At 36.0% G+C, this 22,484-nt stretch overlaps 1 protein-coding gene across 3 annotated transcripts in view; it reads left to right on the top strand.

The window, feature by feature from the left end:
* Positions 1–22,484, top strand: part of HOMER1 (homer scaffold protein 1) — a 124,504-nt gene that overhangs the window by 39,867 nt on the left and 62,153 nt on the right. For 2 of the 3 annotated variants that reach the window (XM_024755707.1, XM_024755706.1), the window contains exons 2-4: positions 5,205–5,361; positions 9,791–9,922; positions 13,727–13,819. In XM_024755707.1, coding sequence (XP_024611475.1) covers positions 9,821–9,922; positions 13,727–13,819 — 195 coding nt within the window. In that variant the 5' untranslated portion in view covers positions 5,205–5,361; positions 9,791–9,820. Of the gene's footprint in view, positions 1–5,204; positions 5,362–9,269; positions 9,304–9,790; positions 9,923–13,726; positions 13,820–22,484 lie in introns of those variants that run through there. The other variant, XM_024755708.1, reaches the window with a different exon arrangement.

Raw genomic sequence — 22,484 nt, 5'->3', positions numbered from 1 at the left:
TAGTTGGCGGATGGTCAGCCAGCAGTGTCTGTAGCAATGTCAAACTCTTAGTGGAAGGTGTCATTTACCTTATACCTTTAACCTCTGCCAGGCTACTTTCTTTTGGAAAATTAAGTGGAAAGTCTGGCAATTGTTTGAAACCATAACTTTCTTCATATCCGCTTTGCTATGTATGTAGTATCAATACTTTTACAGAGTTTTAGCCCATGGTTAAGACGTTCAGAATTCTTCTTATACCAACTTCCTAGAATTATTTTACGAACCTTCTGGAAAACACTTCAGTAACCTCTTCTAACAGTAAGGTCATTTGAACTACTCATTGCCTTGACTTTTTTTTTTTTTTTTATTTTTCTTTCTTTCTTTCTTTTGGTTGCATTGGGTCTTCGTTGCTGCATGCGGGCTTTCTGTAGTTGCAGTGAGCAGGGGCTACTCTTCATTGTGGCGCACGGTCTTCTCATTGCAGTCGCTTCTCTTGTTGAGGAACACAGGCTCTAGGCGGGCAGGCTTCAGTAGTTGTGGCACACGGGCTCAGTAGTTGTAGCTCACGGGCTCTAGAGCACAGGCTCAGGTGTTGTGGCGCATGGGCTTAGTTGCTCCATGGCATGTGGGATCTTCCCGGAGCAGGGCTCGAACCCGTGTTCCCTATTTTGGCAGGTGGATTCTTAACCACTGCGCCACCAGGGAAGTTCTGTCTTGACTATTCATGTAAGAAGTTACAAAGTAGATGATTCTCTAGGGTTAAAGTGTGTGTGTGTCTCTCTCTCTGTGTTCTGTGTTTAGTTTTGTTTCTCTAAGCTAGTTTAAAGCATTTCATGCAAAAATCTATTTGCTTTCAAAACTGATTTTTAGATTAATGTTTAATTTCTTAGGAGAATTACTTTGTGTCATTATATCTGTTTAAGAAATAATACTGTAGTCATGACTAATGCGTCAATTTTGTATTATGCCATATATATATATATATTCTAGTAACAGTAATGTCAATAAAGATGGTAGAATATACAGATTGACTTTCAGTGAGATGTGTTTACCTCAGAATTTATCTTTTGATTCTCATATTGTGGTTATAAATGTAAGTCCTATGGGATGTTACTGTGTTACGTGAAAAAGAATTCTAGGATCAGATCACTTTGCTGCATGCTGGGTTATTCAGGGTTAAATGGGTTTCTTTACTGCAGGACTTCTCGGAACCTTTAATATATTAACGTGCATTATAAATGTTTCAGAGTGGAACACGTAGGTGTTTGCAGAACTTATATAAGTATGGAACACTCAATTCTAGGACTTTTGTTCCATAGAACATACTTTGGAAAATGCTGGTATTTGATGCAGTTAGTTTTGTGTGAATTGTTATAAAGGAAGTAGTGTGTCTAACCTTTATTTATGAGTGCCATCCAGTTTATTTGAAAACAAATTAGCACTTGAACACTTGGGATAATCAGTGTCAGATGCTTTTCAGATCCTTTAAGAGATAAGTGCTTTAAGATTTCAGGTATAGCTTCTCTACTGCTGCTTCTACAGCTTTTCTCTAAAATGAAATTTTTCCATTTTAGTGTTGAAATGTACCTTAAACAGACGAGATAAGCTCTCTTGATGATTCCCAAAACTTTTCACTCCAGCCTGGTTTTCTCTACTGAGCTCCAAACTAACATTTTAAGTTCCCTTCCTGACAGTTTTACATGCAAACCCTATAGGCATCAGAACTTGGTCAAAACTGAGCTCATCCTTTCCCTCACCATCCCCCCTGTTCCAGACTTTATTTTCTGTTTACACACTGCCTAATGGCACTGTCTTCTTTTCAGTCACCCAGACCAGAAGCCCGGGAGACTCAGATTCCTCCTTCATCTCCTACATCATGATTTCTTAACCTTGACACTGTTGACATTTTTGGCTGGATAGTTTTTTGTTGTAGGAGGCTGTCCTGTGCATTGTAGATGTTCAGCAACACCCTTCTTCCTACTAGAAGCCAGTAGCAATCTCCCTCCGTTGTGACCACCAAAAACGTCTCCAGACATTGTGAAATGTCCCCTGGGAGACAGCTCACCCCTGTTTGATAAACCACTGCCCTACATTCAAACTGTTACTTTACCTTATTGATTCTACTTTCTAAATTTACCTTTAACCCCTCCTCATGTCTTTATTCCACTCCCTAACCTCCTATTCTTTTTATTTTTTTAACACTTGGGATCCTTTGTAAGGTTCTGACTAGTGTCCCTATGTCCAATGTTGTTTCCCTTCAACCCACCCTTTTCAGTGCTACTAAATTTATCTTTCTAAAATGCAAAGCTGTTCCTATTTACATCTCTCACTAGTTTCCAGTGGGTACCCTCATGAACTGGCTTCTCTATCTCTAGCCTCATTCTTCAAAGGCATGCATACTCACTGAGGTTCTTGCTACACATGCCTAAGTACTATGCCCTCTAACCACTGTGCCATGGTTTCAGACTCTCCTTAGGCATCAGTTTCTCCACAGTAGCCTTTACCCACTTATTTTCAGAGACTCTACCATGGTGAAGGGCATTTTATTTGTTTAACCTATCTGTCTTCCCTCACCAGACTGAACTTTTCAAGGGCAAAGACCATCTCTCTCTGTTTTTACCATGTAGTAGATATTCCATAAAAGCGTGAATCATCTGCTTGTATGCCCTGACAGATGTAGTAACATCCTCATTACTTCTAGGAATTCTCTTCCCTGGGTATCAGCTGTAAAATTATTTCCCTAGTCTTTATCATCTAGATGTTGATGGCTAGGCCTTTAACGACAGAGATCTTGAACTACAACTTTTTTTTTCTTTGAATGAACTATAACTTTCTTTAAGAAATCAGCTATTCAGAAAAGAATTGAAGAAAACAGCGTTATTTAGTTGATGTCAGATGTCATTTGCTTGTAAAATAGCTAGTTTACCCTAAAGGTTTTTATTCAGAATGGAATTAAATTGTGTGGAATAATTGTGCAGATTAATTACACTGTGTGAATTAATATGGTGAGGAAAGTATTTATTGGACTCAAAACATCGCACTTCCATTGAATAAGGATTTGATGATTTGTCATATAAGGCTTGTGCAAAAGCAATATCATTGTCTTAACAATTTTACTTTTTTGGAAAATACATTTATTAGAACACATTCTTACAATTATCAGCCTACGCTATCTAGAAATTTATCCCCTGTCAAATGAAAAAAATATTATCAAGTCAATATAGCCAAGAATGGCCCACTTCCCTTCCTTATGTGTCTTAAAAAAATAGAATTTTGTGTGAATGAATTTCCCTGTGAATTGGAACTAGCTGCAGTCACTGAACTTTAATTAAAAGGTGAAAAAAAAGAAAAGCAGAGGTTGCAGGGCTTTCGGACGATAACCCAAATGTAACGCCAGCCTTACTGTGAAAGTCAAGGATTGAGGATGGGGAAAGGGAATGAATAGGGCCTACTCCTAATTTGGAAGAATTCTGTATCCTGGCATAGCGCCTTGCCAGATTATTAATAATTATTTGCTGAATGAACCCATGTATAATAGCAGTTAAGCCAGAAGTGATGACTTTCTGCTTCATTTTTTAGGGAGGGGCATAAAATGTATCGCTCACTTCCTTTCAAAAGTGATTCTTTAATAAGAACAGTTGTTATGGTGGTTTCCAGAAATGAAACTGGGAAGAGCCCAGTTACATACAGGGAAGGTACCTCCCTTTCCTAATAGCTCTCTAAGGGCTAAAGTAAATCATAGGAGACATATGTGACACCCAGCCCATTATTATTAATCTGAAGAAAAATTTTGCCAAAGACCAAAATTTGCCTTGCCTGTTTTCTAATTTCACTCTTTTCTATACTCTCTTTTCCCTTCTTTAAATTTAAAATTGGAAAACATTTTTAATTCTTTAAAATTAAAAATTTTAAACTTACTTAATTTTAATATTATATACATAATACCAGTTAAAAGTCTCTTTAGGACCTTAAGCTGCTTTAGGAAAGAAAAGTGTTATGTAAATGAAAGAAACATTTGGACTCCAAAAAATTTTTGGTAAATGCTCTTTACAAGAGAATTCTTACTGAGAACTTGGAAAATTTTGCCTTATCATGCTTCTATCACATACAGATCATCTCATGCTTGTTTTTTCAGACTGTAAAAGAAATCTGTAATGATCATATTTTGAATATATATTTTTGATAAGTTTTGATTCTTGAAATTATAATTTTTAAAACCTCTATTTATCTTTAATGCCTTACTTGATCTAAGTAAAAGATACTGTGATGAGGGGCTACTTTGTTTTTCTTATATTTTTCAGTATAGTAGAGATTATATTGAAAGTAAACTTTCCCAGTAAATTCTTTACCTGTTACCAGAATAATGTAGTTTTTAAATGAGTAAAAACTTTTAACTTAGAGTCACATATAAGATACTTGTATTTAAACAGCATATCATCAATTCTAATTATTTACAGTGGTTTTGTTCTATAAAGGCACCACAAACACTGAATTAATGAGTGTTGAACCATTGTCAGGAGGGAAACACAGTGTTAGATTCCTGTGAGCCTCTGGTCACAACATTTTCATCAGCCAATCAATAATAACCTTGTCTGATGTATGTTTCTATCTAAAGACACCCTATTTAATATATATTGTTGATTCATTACCATTGAACTCATGGCCAAAAGCACTGTAACTCATGCCTGAACAAAACTTATGTAACATTTTTTTCTCCATGAGGCACATCACAGTCTGCTTACATCTAGGAACAGACAGCACTCAGCACTGTGCTTGGGGGCCATTTGAAACAGTGAAAGCACCAACAAAAAGCACAAAAATGCAGACTTCATGGTGCTAAACAGATTGCAAAAAGAACACTTGTTTATAGTATGAGAGCTGAAACAAGAAGGCAGAGTGCTACCTTGATCAACCTCAGGTGGAAAGGTACATGTCAGGTAACTGGAAGAGACCAAGGAAGTACCTCAAGTATGGATTTTGGGGTTACAAATGCATTTTAGTGAGTAGGCAAAATCACAGATACAGAATCTTCAAATAATAAGGATTGACTGTAATTGTTTTAAAGAAGGTTATAATACTGAGTATTCAAATTAAAAGAAAGTTTATCTTATTTTCAAGGATGTGGGAATTTTTGGGTAAGTGGAATCATACAGTTTTCATGTTCTATTGTCCAGTGGAATAAAAGTGGCTGCTTTCATCCTGTCATTTTGTTTTCTCCCCTACAGGGAACAACCCATCTTCAGCACTCGAGCTCATGTCTTCCAGATCGACCCAAACACAAAGAAGAACTGGGTACCCACCAGCAAGCACGCAGTTACTGTGTCTTATTTCTATGACAGCACAAGAAACGTGTATAGGATAATCAGTTTAGATGGCTCAAAGGTAAGTTACATTTACATTAAATAACCTTGCTGTTTTGCTTTAAAACAGCAGTATACACTTCAGTTTTATTCAGAAGATTTTTATCTTCATTAAAATAAAATATTTTCTTTTGAGCTTTAAAAACTTACCTTTTAAAAAACAAAATTGATCATTTTTAGGGTAGCAACTTTTTCATCCCCTAAATTACTTGGATTAACCACCTTATATATATATTGAGTTACATGCCAAAATATTCTACAAATTTGAAGTCAGTTTATTTGATAAATATTCATTGCATATCTGTTGTGTCAGGCATTGTGTTAGGTGCTAGGAATATAGTTTTCAACAGAACGGACACAGTTTCTACTCTTGGAGCATGTAATCTAGTGAGGAAGTAGACTTCTTTTCAGATATACTTCTATAGTCTAGTAGGCAGTTCAGAATCCCTAAATCATAGGAAGTCTGTCAATATTAAGTTCAGTATTCAATAATAAAGCTGACATCCATTATTCAGAAGAGAAGCGTATGGACAAGACCTGTTTTTATTTGTTAGGAGAGGCAGATAGTAAAATGTTTATCAGCATGGACTGCCTGGGTTTCTATCTCAATTCTACCATCTATGAAGTTTTTGATTTGGGGCAAATTATGTGTTTACTTCTCTGAGTTTCATTGTTCTCACCTCAGTAGTAGTTGTAAGGATTGAGTTGGTATCTACAAAGCACTTGGTTACCTCAGTGCCTGATGGAGTATACCCTTCAATAGGGGGGAAGTTCCATTTTTTCCTCAATGAGTTTTGAATAATACATGTAGATAATTCCTAGGAAATTTTCACAGTTCAGTGTAGAGTTAAGACCACAAACTCTGAAGCTGGACCATCTGGTTTGAATTTTTACTTTAATACTTACTAGCTATGTGACCTAGAGCAAGATATTTAATGTCTTCATGTCTCAGTTTTCTCATCTGTAAAAAAGAACTAATGTAAATAACTACATCATTACACCGTGGGATTATTGTGAAGATTAAATAAATTAATTTAGGCAAAAGCACTTAAAGTGTGTGTAGTAATCACTATGCAAACACTTACTGCTATTATTATTAATATTATTCAGCTTTTTTTTTTTTTAAGATGTTGGGGGTAGGAGTTTATTAATTAATTTATTTTTGCTGCGTTGGGTCTTCGTGCGAGGGCTTTCTCTAGTTGTGGCAAGCGGGGGCCACTCTTCATCGCAGTGCGCAGGCCTCTCACTATTGCGGCCTCTCCTGTTGCGGAGCACAGGCTCCAGGCGCGCAGGCTCAGTAGTTGTGGCTCACGGGCCTAGTTGCTCCGCGGCATGTGGGATCCTCCCAGACCAGGGCTCGAACCCGTGTCCCCTGCATTAGCAGGCAGATTCTCAACCACTGCGCCACCAGGGAAGCCCCCAGCTTTTAATTATGTATTGCCTAGTGGTTTGGGGGAATCAAAGATAATTTAATTTAATGCTGATCTTTCAGTCTGTTTTTTCTATGTGCTCATTCCTTATCTCCTTAACTGGATTATAGGACCCCAGGGGCTTTGTGCACTTTGTCTTGTACATAAGTGACTAACATGTATTTATTTGAATAATCGATCCTCTTTTCATTTTTACTCAGGATTTATAGGACTTGGGAAATAGCAATAGTTAATTTATCTGAAGCTTTATTTAATGAAGAATAATTTTGCCACATTTTGTAACTGTTTAGTGAAATTAACAGATATTAATTATTATAATCTCAGACCCTAGAGTGTTAATTTATTTCTTTTCCCTGACTTGATCCTTCAATTCTCTGTAATTTGTATTTCTCTCTTGGCCCAAACCATGGATAAGATGTGGTTTTATTAGAGAGGGCAGTTAAATGATATATAAAAGTAAAGTAGGCCCAAGTCCATTGTGATTAAATAATCCTCATGTGTTTTTCTCCTGAAGCAGTATGAACTATTGCTTCTGTCATTTCCATTTTTGAATATACTTTGTAGCTTGTAATTATTAGGCTCTTATATAACTCTTGTGAAAAAGTTTTTTTTGTTTCTTTTAATAAAATCTACTCTCTGTACTGGAGTTATATTTTCTATCACATTTTCCATTTTCTAGTTACCTTTCTGAACTGATGCTATTAACTGTTGCAGTTTCCTGCAGGAGTAGTTTTTTGGTAAGCAGTAGTGGTTTATTTGATGCAGCTAAATGGGTGAGTTTCTTTTCCCCACCCTCACTTCTGTTTCTGCACAACATGATGAGTTGGGAAAACCTTAGGTGCCCCTGATTAGAAAACATCCATTTGTTCTCACTTAAGGCCTTTTCTGTGCATGTCAAGTTTGCTTGAAGATTTTCTAATCCTGCTGCAGAGACGTCAGTATGGCCAAGGGCCAGGATCAGGGCACTATATGGTTGGTAATGACACAGCATTTCTACTTCTTTTCCTTGAAAAGACAAGAACTATGGGATTGAGAGACATATTTATTTTAAAGAACTAAAAATTTTTAAAAATGGATTTATAGTAGCACTCTATTTTAAGAATTCTAATAAATAATTTTAAGTGCAGAATCATCTATTATTTTAAAGTTTTATTCACTGATTAAAGAATCCCAAAACAAGTCATATGGAGGCAAGGAAAGGTTCAGAATGGGGATTAAAATGGAACTCTTAAACATAAAAGCAGAAAGAAGTTAGTCTGAAATAGCCAAACCAGAAGGTCAGTGACCAGCAACTCATGAGTCACACGTTTTACATGCCTAATAAAGCCCGTGTTCGCCTCACTATGTGAGAGTTGTTAGGGTCACCTGTAAGATGCCCATCTCTCCTTGGAAACACTCAGATCCCAGCTCACATGTACATGTACCCTCCTCAAGGAACACTCAAGGACCACCAAATCTAAAGTAGTTCTGGCCAGCCCTTGCCTTTCTGCCTCTCAGTCTTGATTCCATCCTGGTCTGTGGTCTTCATAGCACTTACCACTCTCTGACATTTCATTGGTCAGCTACTTGTTTACTTGTTCAATGACTGACTCTTCTTGCTCTAGAATGTAATCCACAGTTACGTTGCTTCTCACTGTTGTATCTCAAGTTCCTAGAGTTGTGCTTGGCATCTAGTAGGTAGTTGCATATCCAAACAAGTCCTTACCATTCGTTAGTATATTCTTTCCCACTCAGTCTTTCATTTGATGACAACCCTGCATGTTAGAGCAGTTGTTAGCTACATTTTACAGGATCTAAAATGACATGCCAGGAAAAACAGCTTTTGAACCAAAGGGTAAGGCAGTATATTAGTGTATAAATTTTGTCGGAGGTGAAAATGCTTATAGAGAATAAGGGCTCTCATGTAACAACAGATAACGTGTCTACTGTCAGATAACATGTCTACTGTCTGTGAGAGAAGGCAAGCCACCACTCTCTTACTGTCTACTTTAGTAGGACAAATGTCATACATTCATTATAACTTCATCAATACCTGCATAGCTCATAAATATTTACGTTTATACTGTTGTTCATGTGTACAGATTTAGCTTTGTTCTGGAATGCTTGATTCTTATTCCACATTTAATAGTTCGCCAAATAACTGCTTATGGATTTGATAATGTATCTTTTTATTATTATGGGATCACTTTGTAATCTCAATCTCAGTTACAGAGTCATTAGACTACTTAACTAAAACTGATTCTACACCTTAACAGTACTGGCAGAGGGGATGAACGAACTGAAATTAATGTGTTAAAGAGTAGTTGAAGTTTATTAAAGTGATCAGCAAAGTTAATATTTAATAAAGTACTAAAAGACTAGTTTTCTAAGAAACTATGTTATAAACAGAAGTGATAGTGATTCTCATTACCATGATTTTATACGACTTTATATGTAAAGAAGCAAAGTGTATATTTAAGGGTTTGTTTTTCTCTTGAGTAAAGGAAAACTTACTAAAGGATCGAAAGTTTTTTCTGTATCACAGTATATTTCAGGTAAGTTGGCTTTAAGAAAATTCTTGTTGAGGGATTTTAGAAAATAGTGATCAAATAGAAAATTTGTTCTATTGCTGCCTTTATTTTTGATTCTTTGGAGAGGGGTCCTTACTTTGTAAATAAACAACTATTAAAACCTACTTGCTTCTGGTGAATATCATCCAAAATTCATAGATATTGATCCTAAATGTTCAAAGAGAAGACACTGACCACATTAAAAACTCTTTAAAAGTTTTTGCATCACAGGAAAACTTATTTTGCTTGTAAAGTATTGAAACTTATAGTAGAGTGCCATTATACTTATAGTTTTCTTATTACCATATTGCCACAGTCACTTATAATGTTAAAAACTGTTTCTCTAACTCTTTATATATTTAACATTGTGGCTCAATAGGAGTCCTGAGTTTTTATGTATCTGAATAGTCCTGTGCTTAAACGCCTATTTGCGAATTTTTGGCTGGTTACTCATACTTGTTTTATTTTTCAGGCAATAATTAACAGCACCATCACCCCAAACATGACATTTACTAAAACATCTCAGAAGTTTGGCCAGTGGGCTGATAGCCGGGCAAACACTGTTTATGGACTGGGGTTCTCCTCTGAGCATCATCTTTCGAAAGTAAGTTAAATCATAAGATCTGAGTGGAAATCTACATCTTCAAATCAGACGTCTTAAATATATAATAGAAAATGGAGAGTATAAAATGTAGGAGAAATTTCTTTGGTATTTTCAGAACAACTGTAGTGACAGCAGAGCAAGAAGTGAGAGATCAGTGGATCCCACTGTCAGTTGGAAACATTGTATACATTAAAAACAGTCACCATTGATTGAGGAGGGTTTTTGTGGTTGACTAGGTATGATAGGAAATAAAATGTGGGAATTATCACTTCAGAATGGACTTTGCTCGGGAGTTAGCACCCTTGGTTGATGTTCTGTAAGATAGGTAGACACCAAACGCTTCTGAATTGTGAAAACTCAAGCTGATAGTGATATTTCAGACATGATAGCAGGCACATATAAGTTACTGTTTAGGAAAGTGGTGCTTTGTCTGGGTGGGAATTACTCTGAGGCCTCTGATGCAACACAGAGTAAGATCTAAGAGACACTGTGAGGAGTTCTCGGAACTGACCAAGTAAATTACTGTGGCTAGAACGGCTGATAAAATACAGAGCATCACCAGGCTAAATACTGGAAATAAAACAGTTTTCCTGCATATAAACAAAAGCCATGCAGTGTTCATACCAGCAGCATCCTGAGTTCTTGTGGATGTCACAAAGAAAGAGTTTAAAAGGAAAAGGAAACAATCTCAGGATAACAAGATGATCAAGGAGATGAGGATTACTCACTTTTACCCTTCACATTTGATGCTCACCAGACCCAAAGAGTTATGCTTAAAACTTCTCTGTTTGAAGCATTCAGTTAAAAGAATAACCCTACATTTGAACCATATTTTGTGTATGATTTGGTATACATAGGATCTGATGGCTTGAGAGTTGAAATAGCTCAAGTGCAGGGTAATCAGGCTCTTGTTAGATATACACCGTTAATACTTAAGTGAAACCTAAGCTGTTCGTTATAGAAATCATTGAGATTCTTAAAAATTATTTCTTTTAAAAAATCTTACACTTATGTGAATATTTATTGACTTGAAGTTATAATTAGATAGTTCAGTAGTTAAAATAATCTTTCTTTCCTTTTGTTTTAGTTGTAAACTTTCCTTAACACTTGTTTTCAAGTGCTTTTGTTATCTTTTTGATATAAATTAGAGTTGAAAGCTCACTTTTACAATTATTTTAACTTTTGTCTTGATGATTATAAGTCATTCTCTGTAAGGTGATTAAAACAAACAAGTGTTAACTGATTTCATTTCTCTTACACCCATTATATTCTCTAAATATATTTCTTGAGCTGTGGTAAAGTTATAAGTTTTAGACTTAAAGTATTTCAACATAGCAGGGAACACAGGCATCGAGTTAAGCATTGTCCCTCCATAAACAATCCCCTTAGGAAATTACACATTTATTCTAATATTTTTGCCGTTACTCAGAACCTTTTTGGAAATTTTCTTTTGAAATTGTCTATTAAAGCCTATAGCAAAAACATTAAAACTATAATTATATTACACTTGCTGAATTTCTTGACAACAAAGGAACTAAATTGTGGATTAATTTCTCAAACCTGCATGAAATGATTTTTGAGCCTAAGTAATTTTGACTATATTAAGTTGTTGTTGTTTTTTTACTACATCTTTCAAGTTACTGGGCAGATAGTTAATGTGGCAAAGAAATAGTTTATTAAATTCTGTCACTCATATTGTCTTCTCTTATCTGATCTTTTTTCTAAGAATAGCTTTTATAGTTAAAGAATTTTATTTTTCCTCTTTAAAGTTAGCATATGCTTTTGACCAAGCTGGTAGCGAATTCTAGTATTGTATTGTGAGGGTGGATTAACCATTAGGAAACAACTCAGTAGCTCCTGGAGCCAACTCTAGTTTGTTTATTCACTAGACTTGGCTCTAAGAGCTTATGATCAGTCTCTTCAGAATGTTTTGGTCCAAAGATCACAAAATCATGACTTATTTTCCAAGCTACCTTGAAGATTAATGTCGGTGCTTTGTAAACTATAAGGGACCCAAAGGAGTACATAATCTTTTACATAAGTGAAGCAAGCCTGTAAATATTCTGGCTTGTTTTGTCACTAAAATCATACATGAAATGAAACATTGTAATAGTTTGGAGAAGGCTCTGAAGGCAATTCTAGGCAAGGTACTCTCAAAATATGAGAGAGCAGCAGCATTGAAAGAAACTTCTGGTCTCCTAAGGTTGATGTATGAGGAAAATTCCAACTATGCTTGGATTGTTAGAGTGCTTACCAAATTGTATTTTGTTATCATGGAAACTTAAACCTATAAAAATTAGCAACAGCATGGGTCTTTATGAAGTTGAGAAGAATTTTAAACATTAACTACTTTGGAATGCCAAATTAGTGTAAGAAAAACTTTGTGTATTATTTCAAATTACATAAAGAGAAATTAATTATGGTTTTGCTTTTATTTCAATTCCAACAATGTGAATGAGACGTTTTTAGCTCTATATTCAGACTTTTTTTTTTTTTTACAGTAATGAGATATTCTCTTTAATTAGATAAGTATAATAATACAGATTCGGTTTCCTGATCTACAAGTTGTAGGTGGGGGTAACAGTGTTTAAGAAGGAAAGTTATAACAATGACAACTTTAATTTTGACCCTCCTCCGTCTCCCTGTTGGCAGGTCAGAGTATCATGAGCCTTTTCTTACAAAGCTTTCCTTCCCAAGATGGCAATGAAATCAGGGTTGGCTTATGGGGTTCGAAGAGGGACCTATAATTTCATATTTTTATTGCTAGCTATAACAGATGTTTTGAATTGCACAAAGATTTTAGATTTTTTAAATTTGGTTATTTTGTAGCCTTGCCTTATTCTCTCTGAGAACAGTGGCAGACTAGTTTCCACTTCCAGTTCATAAATAGATACTGTTTGTGGCCATGACATTTATTTGATTACCATGGGTTCCAAAGAGTTAGCATTTCATATAAAGTAATTTTTTAAAATTGTTGCCAATCTTAAAGACCTTTGTGGGGTCCTGCTTCTCCTTTCTGCTGCTGTGCATTAGCTGTTTAGGAATCTTTGGAAATGAAGTTTTAGTAACGTCAGTTAGTGACAGTAGTAAACGTTGCTGTTTGTACTGCTGCAAATAAAATGCCTTACATAATACAAGAGTTTATATTCTAGTAAAAGTTAAAAGCATGATCCAGATACAGAGATGATTAGGAGTGGACACTTAAGCGATTTAGTTTTCTCCATGAGAAACAAACATAGTATGCCCGTCTTTACTGATTCCACTCCCAACTTGTACCCCACACCTTGGTCTTAGTAAAGTATATCTGAACAACCAAGGAGAGACCAAACTAAGCTAGCTGAAACCAAATTCTAACTTAGTTTTATCATGATTTTTTTTTTTTTTTTGGGGGTACGCAGGCCTCTCACTGTTGTGGCCTCTCCCATTGCGGAGCACGGGCTTTGGATGCGCAGGCTCAGCGGCCATGGCTCACCAGCCTAGCCGCTCCACGGCATGTGGGATCTTCCCGGGCCGGGGCACGAACCCGCATCCCCTGCATCGGCAGGCAGACTCTCAACCACTGCGCCACCAGGGAAGCCCCATCATGATTTTTTTTAATGAGATCTGTCAGAATACTTTATAGTGTGCAAATGTTGGATATTAGGTTTATTTTCCTGTTATTTTCATATTATGCCTGTAGTTGATTTGAGGGCTAAGTTGCTGTGTAAGAGTCTGTTATTCCATAAAATGGAAGAAAACTAAGATGAAAGTGGGCATTAAGACCTATTTTTATTTGACTAATGTATATAGTCTTTCTACATTCAGTTTGCAGAAAAGTTTCAGGAATTTAAAGAAGCTGCTCGACTAGCCAAGGAGAAATCACAAGAAAAGATGGAACTTACCAGTACACCTTCACAGGTGGGTATCTAATTTCTATTCTTACTTATAAGCCTTGTTCGTTTTAGATGGTATCCTTTATGCCAGAGATAAATTTAGGAAAATAATGGCAAAATTAAGGTGATTGGATTCCAAAGTAGACATAGAAATGCACCTTCAGTTAATCCATACTAGTGGAGAAAGGGTTTTTTTCCTATATACCAATGTGTACAAGAATCTCAGGGGGAAAAAATCTGTTTAGTAATTAAAACTCAGTTTTTTAATGTGCATACAACTTAAAAACAATTGTATATAAAAAACATAGATTGCCCTATTGTTTGTATTCTGTGTTCTGTGATGGTCAGCCGGGTGCAGCCCCGCAAGAGAAGACATAGGAGAGGCTTGGGAAAACAGAAGTTTATTGTCCTCACAGGTCCTAGAAACAGGAGGCACGACACACCTCTGGGGGGGGCACCAGGGATGCCTCAGGGTGGTCAGAGGGCAGAAAGCAAGAGTACAGGGGAACACCAAGGCTAGAGCCTGTATTGGGGTTTCTGTTGGGAATGGCAGGGCAGGGTGAACAGTTTAGGACTGGCTAGCCTGAATGATTTCAGTGGGCCGTAAACTATAGAGAGTTAGTTCCTAGTTGCCTAGTATCGAGCTCCTTGGATGATTAAGGCAGAGGAATATTGTCTCCTGGGATGGAGGGGCCAGATAGAGGAGGTATGGCCTGGTGTGGTTAATTTGCATATCAAAGCCATGCTCCCGCCTTAGCCCCCTGCTATCTCTAAGAATTGGCTAGCCAGAAAGGTTTTTTAAGATGTCAAAACATCACAATATACAGAAAATAAAAATATATAAACAATATAGTTTGTTCTACCTGATTTTATGGTGTGTTTAAATCTGACAGTTGGGACATTTTACAGCTCAGCACTGAGACCCAAAGGTTGTAGTTTTTAAAAAAGTATCCCTTTTTGAGATTGGGATTGATACCATATATAAAATATATAACTAATGAGAACCTACTGTATAGCACAGGAAACTCTACTCAATGCTCTTTGGTGACCTAAATGAGAAGGAAGTCCAAAAAAAGGGGGTATATGTATACGTATAGCTGATTCACTTTGCTGTACAGTAGAAACTAACACAATATTGTAAAGCAACTATACTCCAATAAAAAATAAAGAAAGAAAAAGAAAAGAAAAAGCATCCCTTTTTCCTTTAACAAAATGAGTTAATACCTATTACTTGTCCATTGTAATCTTTCTTCAGTTGGAAATTAATTACATCTCTAAATAAAATTCATTAAATAGTTACATTTGAGTACTTTCACAAAGGTTTTAATGTAATAATATCACTCATAGAAAGCCAATCATTTTCAGCTTTTTAATAATAGACTTCTCTAAAGTTAATCTTTATTTCAATTGTCATCTTAAGAGTAAGGTTCAGCTTTGTGCTGGGTTCTTCTCTAGAGTGATTGTTTGTTTTTGAAGTGTACTTAGGAGATTTTATAAAAGGAAGGATTGGATATTACAAATGTTTCTGTGGAATATGTCAGTAGTAGCTGATTTACATAAAACTTTCTTAAGTGAGTAAATAGTAATTGCCTTGGAATTTTGTGACTAGCCAAATGATTGGAACATTTTAGAAAATATTTTGCTCTTCACCTTCCTCCCCACCCCTGGCACCCAACTCTGTTTGGTAAACCCTACTGGTATAAATAGTTTTGAGTGTTTTCAGAGGAAAGAAGAGTTCTGTTGAGTATGCTTAAAGTTCATATTTCCTCATAGACTAAAGGTGTACTCTGGATTGAAGCCAAAGCTCCATGATACCTCTTCTGTACTTGCAGTGACCTGGAATAACAAGAATGATCATTTTGAAACTTCCCTCGAATCTGTCTCCCTAAGTGCTGTGATAATGTAGCAATGCTTTTAAGCATAAAAGCCTATTTAAAATTTAGTACCAGTACACGTTGGGAGCTCCAGTTCCTCAGGTGAATGATGCCAGTGTCACAGGAGGATGCTATAACACATTCAATAAGAGAATACTGAAAAAACTCCAGTAAAATTGTAATGGTTTACACTTTGCCCTTGTACTTAGTTCCTGCTTCTCTAATCATAACTTGTGTTTGTTTAATTGGTCATAAAGTGTTACAAGTTGCTGCTAAGATACCTGCTTCTCTTTGGTGGAAGGAATGTCTTTAAGCCTTTCATCAAAGGAATATATCAAAGATGTTTGTATTTGGAAAGTGCTGTGAAATATAAAGAATAAAGAAATGTCTTAAGTTCATTAGTATTTGAGAGCCAAAATATACTGACCTTAATTTATCTTTTTAAAATATTTGAAGTCTGATTAATTTACAGAGCCAGAGAAATAGGGGGGAAATGGTATTTTCATTTCTCTTTCCTCTCCTTTCTTTTTTTTTTTTATGACAGTCCCTTACAGAGGTCATTACTATTTCTGTTTTGAGTCGCATTGTATGTATGACCTTTGGCCACTCTGATTCTATTCAGCTAGAAAGCACAGCTTGATTCTCACTGGTTTAACCCAATCTACTAAATTAACACGCTGTCTGAAGACTAGAATGTTACTCAGGAATTCAGCAAAGTGGGTAGAGAGATTAAATGGGATAATTGATAATAGTAGACACTGAGTTGGTCATAGCTTTCACTTTTATTCGAGGTGGTATAGCAGACCAGTTAGGTGTATGTATTTTCAAGTCAAACAAACTTAGACATAAATTCTTTTTCTGCCTCTATGTGATCTTGGAAAAATTGCTTAACCCAAGTCTGTTTATACATCTGCAACATGAGTATTACATTACTTACCTTACAGGATTGTTGGGTGGAATAAGTATGATAATGGCAATGTCATGTTGACACTGTCACATAATAATGGCAATAATGTACACTCTAGAGCTTGGCTTTGATCTGGGCTCTAACCCTTTTTAGTTTTCTGAACTTAGGCATGTTAGTATTTTCTTTAGTCCATAACATGGGAATAAGGATGATATTTCCTTACAAAGTTATTGTGACAATTAAATAAGGATTACAAAGTGCTCAGCATATAGTAAAGGCTTAATAAATGTTAACAGCTGAGTTTCCAATGTGGCTGTAATGGTGAAGATGATGATGTAAAGCCTTGACATAGTTATTTAGAAAAATACAGATGCCTTAATTGAATAAGGCCTATATCAGAAGCCCCAGGAAGACATGTTAAAACACAAATTGCTGAGTCCCAACCTTAGCATTTCTGATTTAGAAGGGCTGAGCTGGGACCTGAGAATTTGCATTTCTAACAGGTTTCCAAGAGATGCTGATGGCTGTTGATCTGGGGAATCAGACTTTGAGAAATAGTGCTGTAGACAAACCATTCCATCTCCCTAAAGGCTTGTGATGAAAGGAGTCTGGCATTTAGAACAAAGTTGGCCCATTCCCTCTTAGACTCTTGAGCTAAGGTTGTATACTTGATATAAATATGTGGTCTTATCAGATAATCTTCATGTTGTCTTCATCAAGGTAACATCTCTAGGAATGCTTTGAATCACATATTAGTTGTCAGTTTCTTTTGCATCTCTCTTTAAATAACAGACATTAATTTAGAACTTTTCCTCTGTTGGAGATCTTATGTTCTCATGTTTCCATGGGAATATTTTAAATAGTCAATTTGATATAAAATCAAGAGAGATGATTGACTTTAAACTTGAAATTTCTTACATAATTCACAGTTTTTAAAATACTGTATTTCAGTTAACTTGTTAGGCACTTTCCTCAGAATATGCATTGAAGAAAAAGGGGCTATATGATCATTTAATCCACATTTTTCTTCATTGGAGTTTAGAAAAAAAATAATTTTTAGCTTCAGTTGACTAAGACTTTTAAATTGAGTAAAATATATTTACTCCATCACTTGTTTGTAGCCAGAGAAAATTCATGGGCTTTTTTTTTCCATTTAAGATATCAGGTTGTATAGCATTAAATATATTGTAGTAGCTACCTTGATTTATATTTAGTATGTCTAAACCTCTTCCTCAAGATTTTTTAGAATACACTTTATAGAAAAAATGGATTATATGTGTGTGTGAGTGTGTGTATTCAGAGAAAAATAAAGTTTATTTAGCTTTGTTATAAATACCATAATTTTTTAAATGTTCATTTTAACGATAAATTATATTTACCCAATGGCACTGGTTTATTGTAAGTGATTATTAGGCTCTCTGTGACGAGCTGTTTGATCCTATGAAAGTCAGTTGATCTCTTTGGCCATGGTTCTTGAATCTGTAAGGTCAGAGGTTTGAACTATATCATTTCTAAGGACATTTCAAGTGCAGTAAATCTCGAATGTTTTAGATTTTCCTGCTATAAATGGATTTTTTGAAAAGTGGTCTGCAGTAGCCAACTGTTACTATCGTAAACTATATTATTTATATATCTAGCCCACAAATATACCATTAGAATTAGTGAATGCCTATACATTAATATGATGCCTTCTTAGTATCATATGACAAGTGTGGTTTTACTGAACCAAATACCACAAGAACAAGTTTTACAACTTCAGGAAAGGTTCACTAGAGTTCTCTGGATATTTTTTTTGCTCTCCAAAGTAAGGGCAGTGGAGATCTGTGTCTTTAATCCTGTTACTTGTCCCAATGGAGTATTTATCTGTTTCTCTATTGGGTTTACCTACTAGTTATTGGCAGTGAAAATAGAGAGGGAGGGAATAGACGTAATGGTGGACTTGACTGAACTTGGAGGAAATGTTAAGAATTGAGGAAATAGTGAAGGCAAGGGAGAATGGTAAAGCAAGATATTAAGTTAGATGTTTCTGAAACTTCTATTCTTGGTTTGTAGCATGAACTTCAAAGGAGGATATCTACTTCAGAGAATGAATTTCAATCCTATTGGACATACAGGTGAATAGTGTGTAGTTAGAAATTTGGAATTGGAACTAAGTCTCAAGAATCATCAACAAATGAGTAATAGTTAAAGCTGTAGGTGAGAATGATATCATCCAGAAAAAAATAGGATGGAAAGACAGGAGAGACAAGGGTCAAAAATTGTCACTTAAAGATTGTCACTTAAAGGGACTTCCCTGGTGGCACAGTGGTTAAGAATCCGCTTGCCAATGCAGGGAACACGGGTTCAAGCCCTGGTCCGGGAGGATTCCACATGCCGCGGAGCAACTAAGCCCGTGTGCCACAACTACTGAGCCTGCGCTCGAGAGCCCTCGAGCCCCAACTACTGAAGCCCATGCACCTAGAGCCTGTGCTCCGCAACAAGAGGAGCCACTTCAGTGAGAAGCCTGTGCACCACAATGAAGAATAGCACCCGCTCCCAGCAACTAGAGAAAGCCCACGTGCACCCCCCCAACAAAGACCGAACACAGCCAAAAATAAAAGTTAACTAATTAATTTAAAAAGAAAAGATGGTCACTTAAGGAATTTGAGGGAGATATAGGGAAAAACACAGAAGTAGGAAATGAACCAGCAGAGAATGTTAGCACAGAAGTCAAGAGAAGAGCATTTTAAGTTGGAGACAATGACGTGGCAGTGCAGGGAGCAGAGTTCCACTAGGTTGAGACTTTAAGAGGACTTTCAACCTAACAAAGTGGAGTCCACTTGTAAATACAGGGACTGTTGGGAAGGAAGGGCAATGTGAAGCACTTTCTAGAATGAAAGGAGATAGTTAGTGACTTTAGGTTATTCTTGAGGCCAAAATGCTTAGTAATAAGAATAAGGTAACAAATATTTGGTTCTCTTGTATGAGGAGAAAAAGGGTTAGCGTGATAATCTCTGGAGGATATGGAGCTAAGAATTTTTTTTCTGGAATGTATGTGTGGGGGTGACTGGAATGTGTTCTTAAATGAAAGGAAGGAGTTAGAGAAGGAAAAAGAGACGAGAAGGAAGGGATCATTGATGGAGCATTGTGCAGAAGAGGGTAATGTGAGAGGGAAGGGTGGAAACAAATTAACTACTTTATCTGAGATAGGAGGGAAGGATAAAAACAGATTTAGATGCAGATAGGTGTGAGATCAAGGAAGTCTATGCCAATTTATTTCCATTTTTTCTGTGAAGGAAGAGTTAGATCATTCTCTGAGAGGAAGGACAACCAAACAAGAGAAAGCTTGAACAGAGGTTTGAGACTGCTGTTAGGTAAAGAAAAAGAAGAGTCAAGTGGGAATAAGTAAAATTAAAGAATACTCGTCACTTCAAGAGCATAATTGAAGTCAGAGCTCAAAATTATTTTCATGACACTAACCAGCATATTCAACGTATTTTCTCCCATAGCATTTGGCAGCTTGGGCACATGAGAATAGGGAATGATGATATGAATTAGAAATTGGCAAGATGGGTGTTGTGGAAGGTAAGGAAGCCCAGAAGTTGGGATGATGCTACTGAGAATATAATTGAGGTGATTGACTTTCTATTGCAGGCTGGGTATGGAGAGAAATAAAGCCAGGTTGAGCCTGACAACTAGCATAATAGCAGAGGGCCAAGAGGATGTAAGTCTTGATGAGGTTGAAGAGCAGGTGGAAAGGGAGTGGGACAGGTTGGGAGGATAGGAGGTTGTACAGCATAAGCCCTCTTATCTGTTGGAATCAAAGCCAGTAGTTGATGAGTTAATCTAAAAAGTCAGTTGAGAGGCCCGTGCACCGCGATGAAGAGTGGCCCCTGCTTGCCACAACTAGAGAAAGCCCTTGCACAGAAACACAGCAAAAAAAATTAAAACAAAAACATCTTAAAAAAAAAAAAAAGTCAGTTAATGTAAAGACTTTTTTTTTAAAAAAGATTCTTTTACATTTATAAATTAAAATTCAATAATACTATGTTTCATTTGTTCACTAGTATTTTGATTTAAAGCTGAAGGCTTTTCTTTGATTGTTACTCTTTCTTGCATAAATCATACCAGTAATTGATCGTCTGCAATTTCCTGAGTTTTTTTCTTTAATAGAGCTAACCCTTGACACTCCATCCTCCTTCTATGGCACATACACCTGAGAGTAGGCTGGTGACACCACCCTGAAGGCCTGGCCTGGAGTGAGGGCCAACCTGATTTCTTTTCCATGTGATTCAAGATATTTCTGGAGCTTTTTGATTTTTGCAGGAGGACTTTCTTGCCACTTCATAAATGAGTAGAGAGAATTCTTAAGCACTTTCTGAATCTTACATCATTGCTCAGGTTCCTTTTTTATAGAGTGGTCACATGTGTTAGTTTTGGCTTCCTTGATACTCTCTCATATTTTAATATGCAAACTTTTTTTTCAATTTGACTGTTATTTTTCTTTTTCAGATTATTTGTTTTGGTGTGGGGTGTGAGGGAAATTTCCCAGAAACAGTGAGATGTGAGTTTTATTTTCTCAAAATAAGGATGGAGAGGTGATAGAAGTTGATTAAATCTCAGTTTTTATTTATATTTTACACTTTTAATTTTTTTATCAACTGTGATCAAAGAATATATTATTTGATAATTTTTTCCTTAAACATTTACCATAGAAGTGGCTAGCCATATTAGTTTAGGAATCTCTTTCTAAAGAGGAATTATCCTACTTTCTCAAAAGTTTGTAGTCTAATAGATATATCTCCATGCTTTTCATTTTAATGTTTGATTTAAAGATATAAAATGCAGGTTTTATGAAAGTTGGGGTCTTTAAGGAATAACTGAAGTGGAATGTTTAGGAAATTACACAAAATTTTAACTAAAAAACAACTAGATGTTTGGAATATGTTAAATAAAACTAGTTTCGCAGTGCTACTTTTAGCATATGTAAAATTTCTAGAAGGTTTCACACAACACTTGGCTACCTGTGCGGCTACCTAGTTGGAATAGTTAGAAGGCAAAGGAGTTTCATTTCCCTTATGTACTGTTGGAACTATTTCTTGTTCTCTTGAGCAAATGTTAATTTTTTTTAGAACATCCTTAAAAATGAAATATGCTTTGGGCTTTTGTTTTCATTTTAGGTATAGTGTCTAGGGTAATTTCAATATGCCTTTTGTTAAATATAGCTAATAATCGAGCTTTCAGAAGAAAAGCTTGCTCTGTTGAGATGCTGGAATTGTTGCAACCTCTATCCCTTTCTTCCTTCTCTCCTTCTTAGCTTGTCTCTAAGAAGAGTCTACTTCAGTATCATCAACAGTTATAGCCTCCCCAACACCCATGCCTCATAATCTTTCTTATTTCACCCCAGAAGGTAATAAGAACCAGAAATCACACTCCTCCTCTGACTCTTTCTTTTAATCCTAATCTACTTTGGGCCTCACACTCTTATCAACCAAATCTAACAAATCCTTAGTTGCTAATACTGGTTATGCCCTTTCAGGTTAACAAGGTAATTTTTTCTGTTATCATTTCCACTGAATTAGGTCTTGGCCAACTTACTGTTTAGTTGATTGGACAGTCAACCTTGATTATTTTAGTTTGGCCTTTCTTGGAGAAAAATTTTCCCAATTTATTGAAACCAAATATGAATACCTCATGGTCTCTTACTGGCTGCTTGAACTTTTTCAGGCTAATTGACATGGTCCATACTTGATCTAGAGATAGTCATTTTGGATACTGTTCCCTCAGTAGGATCTGACTTTGTTGTGAAACAAAATTTCATGTTTTCACAGTATACTACAAACTATTCGTACACTGACTATCAGTTAATAGAAACAGTAGATTCAGAGGAAAGATTTTTTTTTTTTTTTTTTTTTTTTTTTTATACGGGG

The sequence above is a fragment of the Neophocaena asiaeorientalis genome, unplaced genomic scaffold (genome assembly GCF_003031525.2).
Source record: "Neophocaena asiaeorientalis asiaeorientalis breed wild unplaced genomic scaffold, Neophocaena_asiaeorientalis_V1.1 scaffold37, whole genome shotgun sequence".
Classification (NCBI taxonomy): Eukaryota; Metazoa; Chordata; class Mammalia; order Artiodactyla; family Phocoenidae; genus Neophocaena; species Neophocaena asiaeorientalis.
This window is presented reverse-complemented; position numbering and strand designations above follow the sequence as displayed.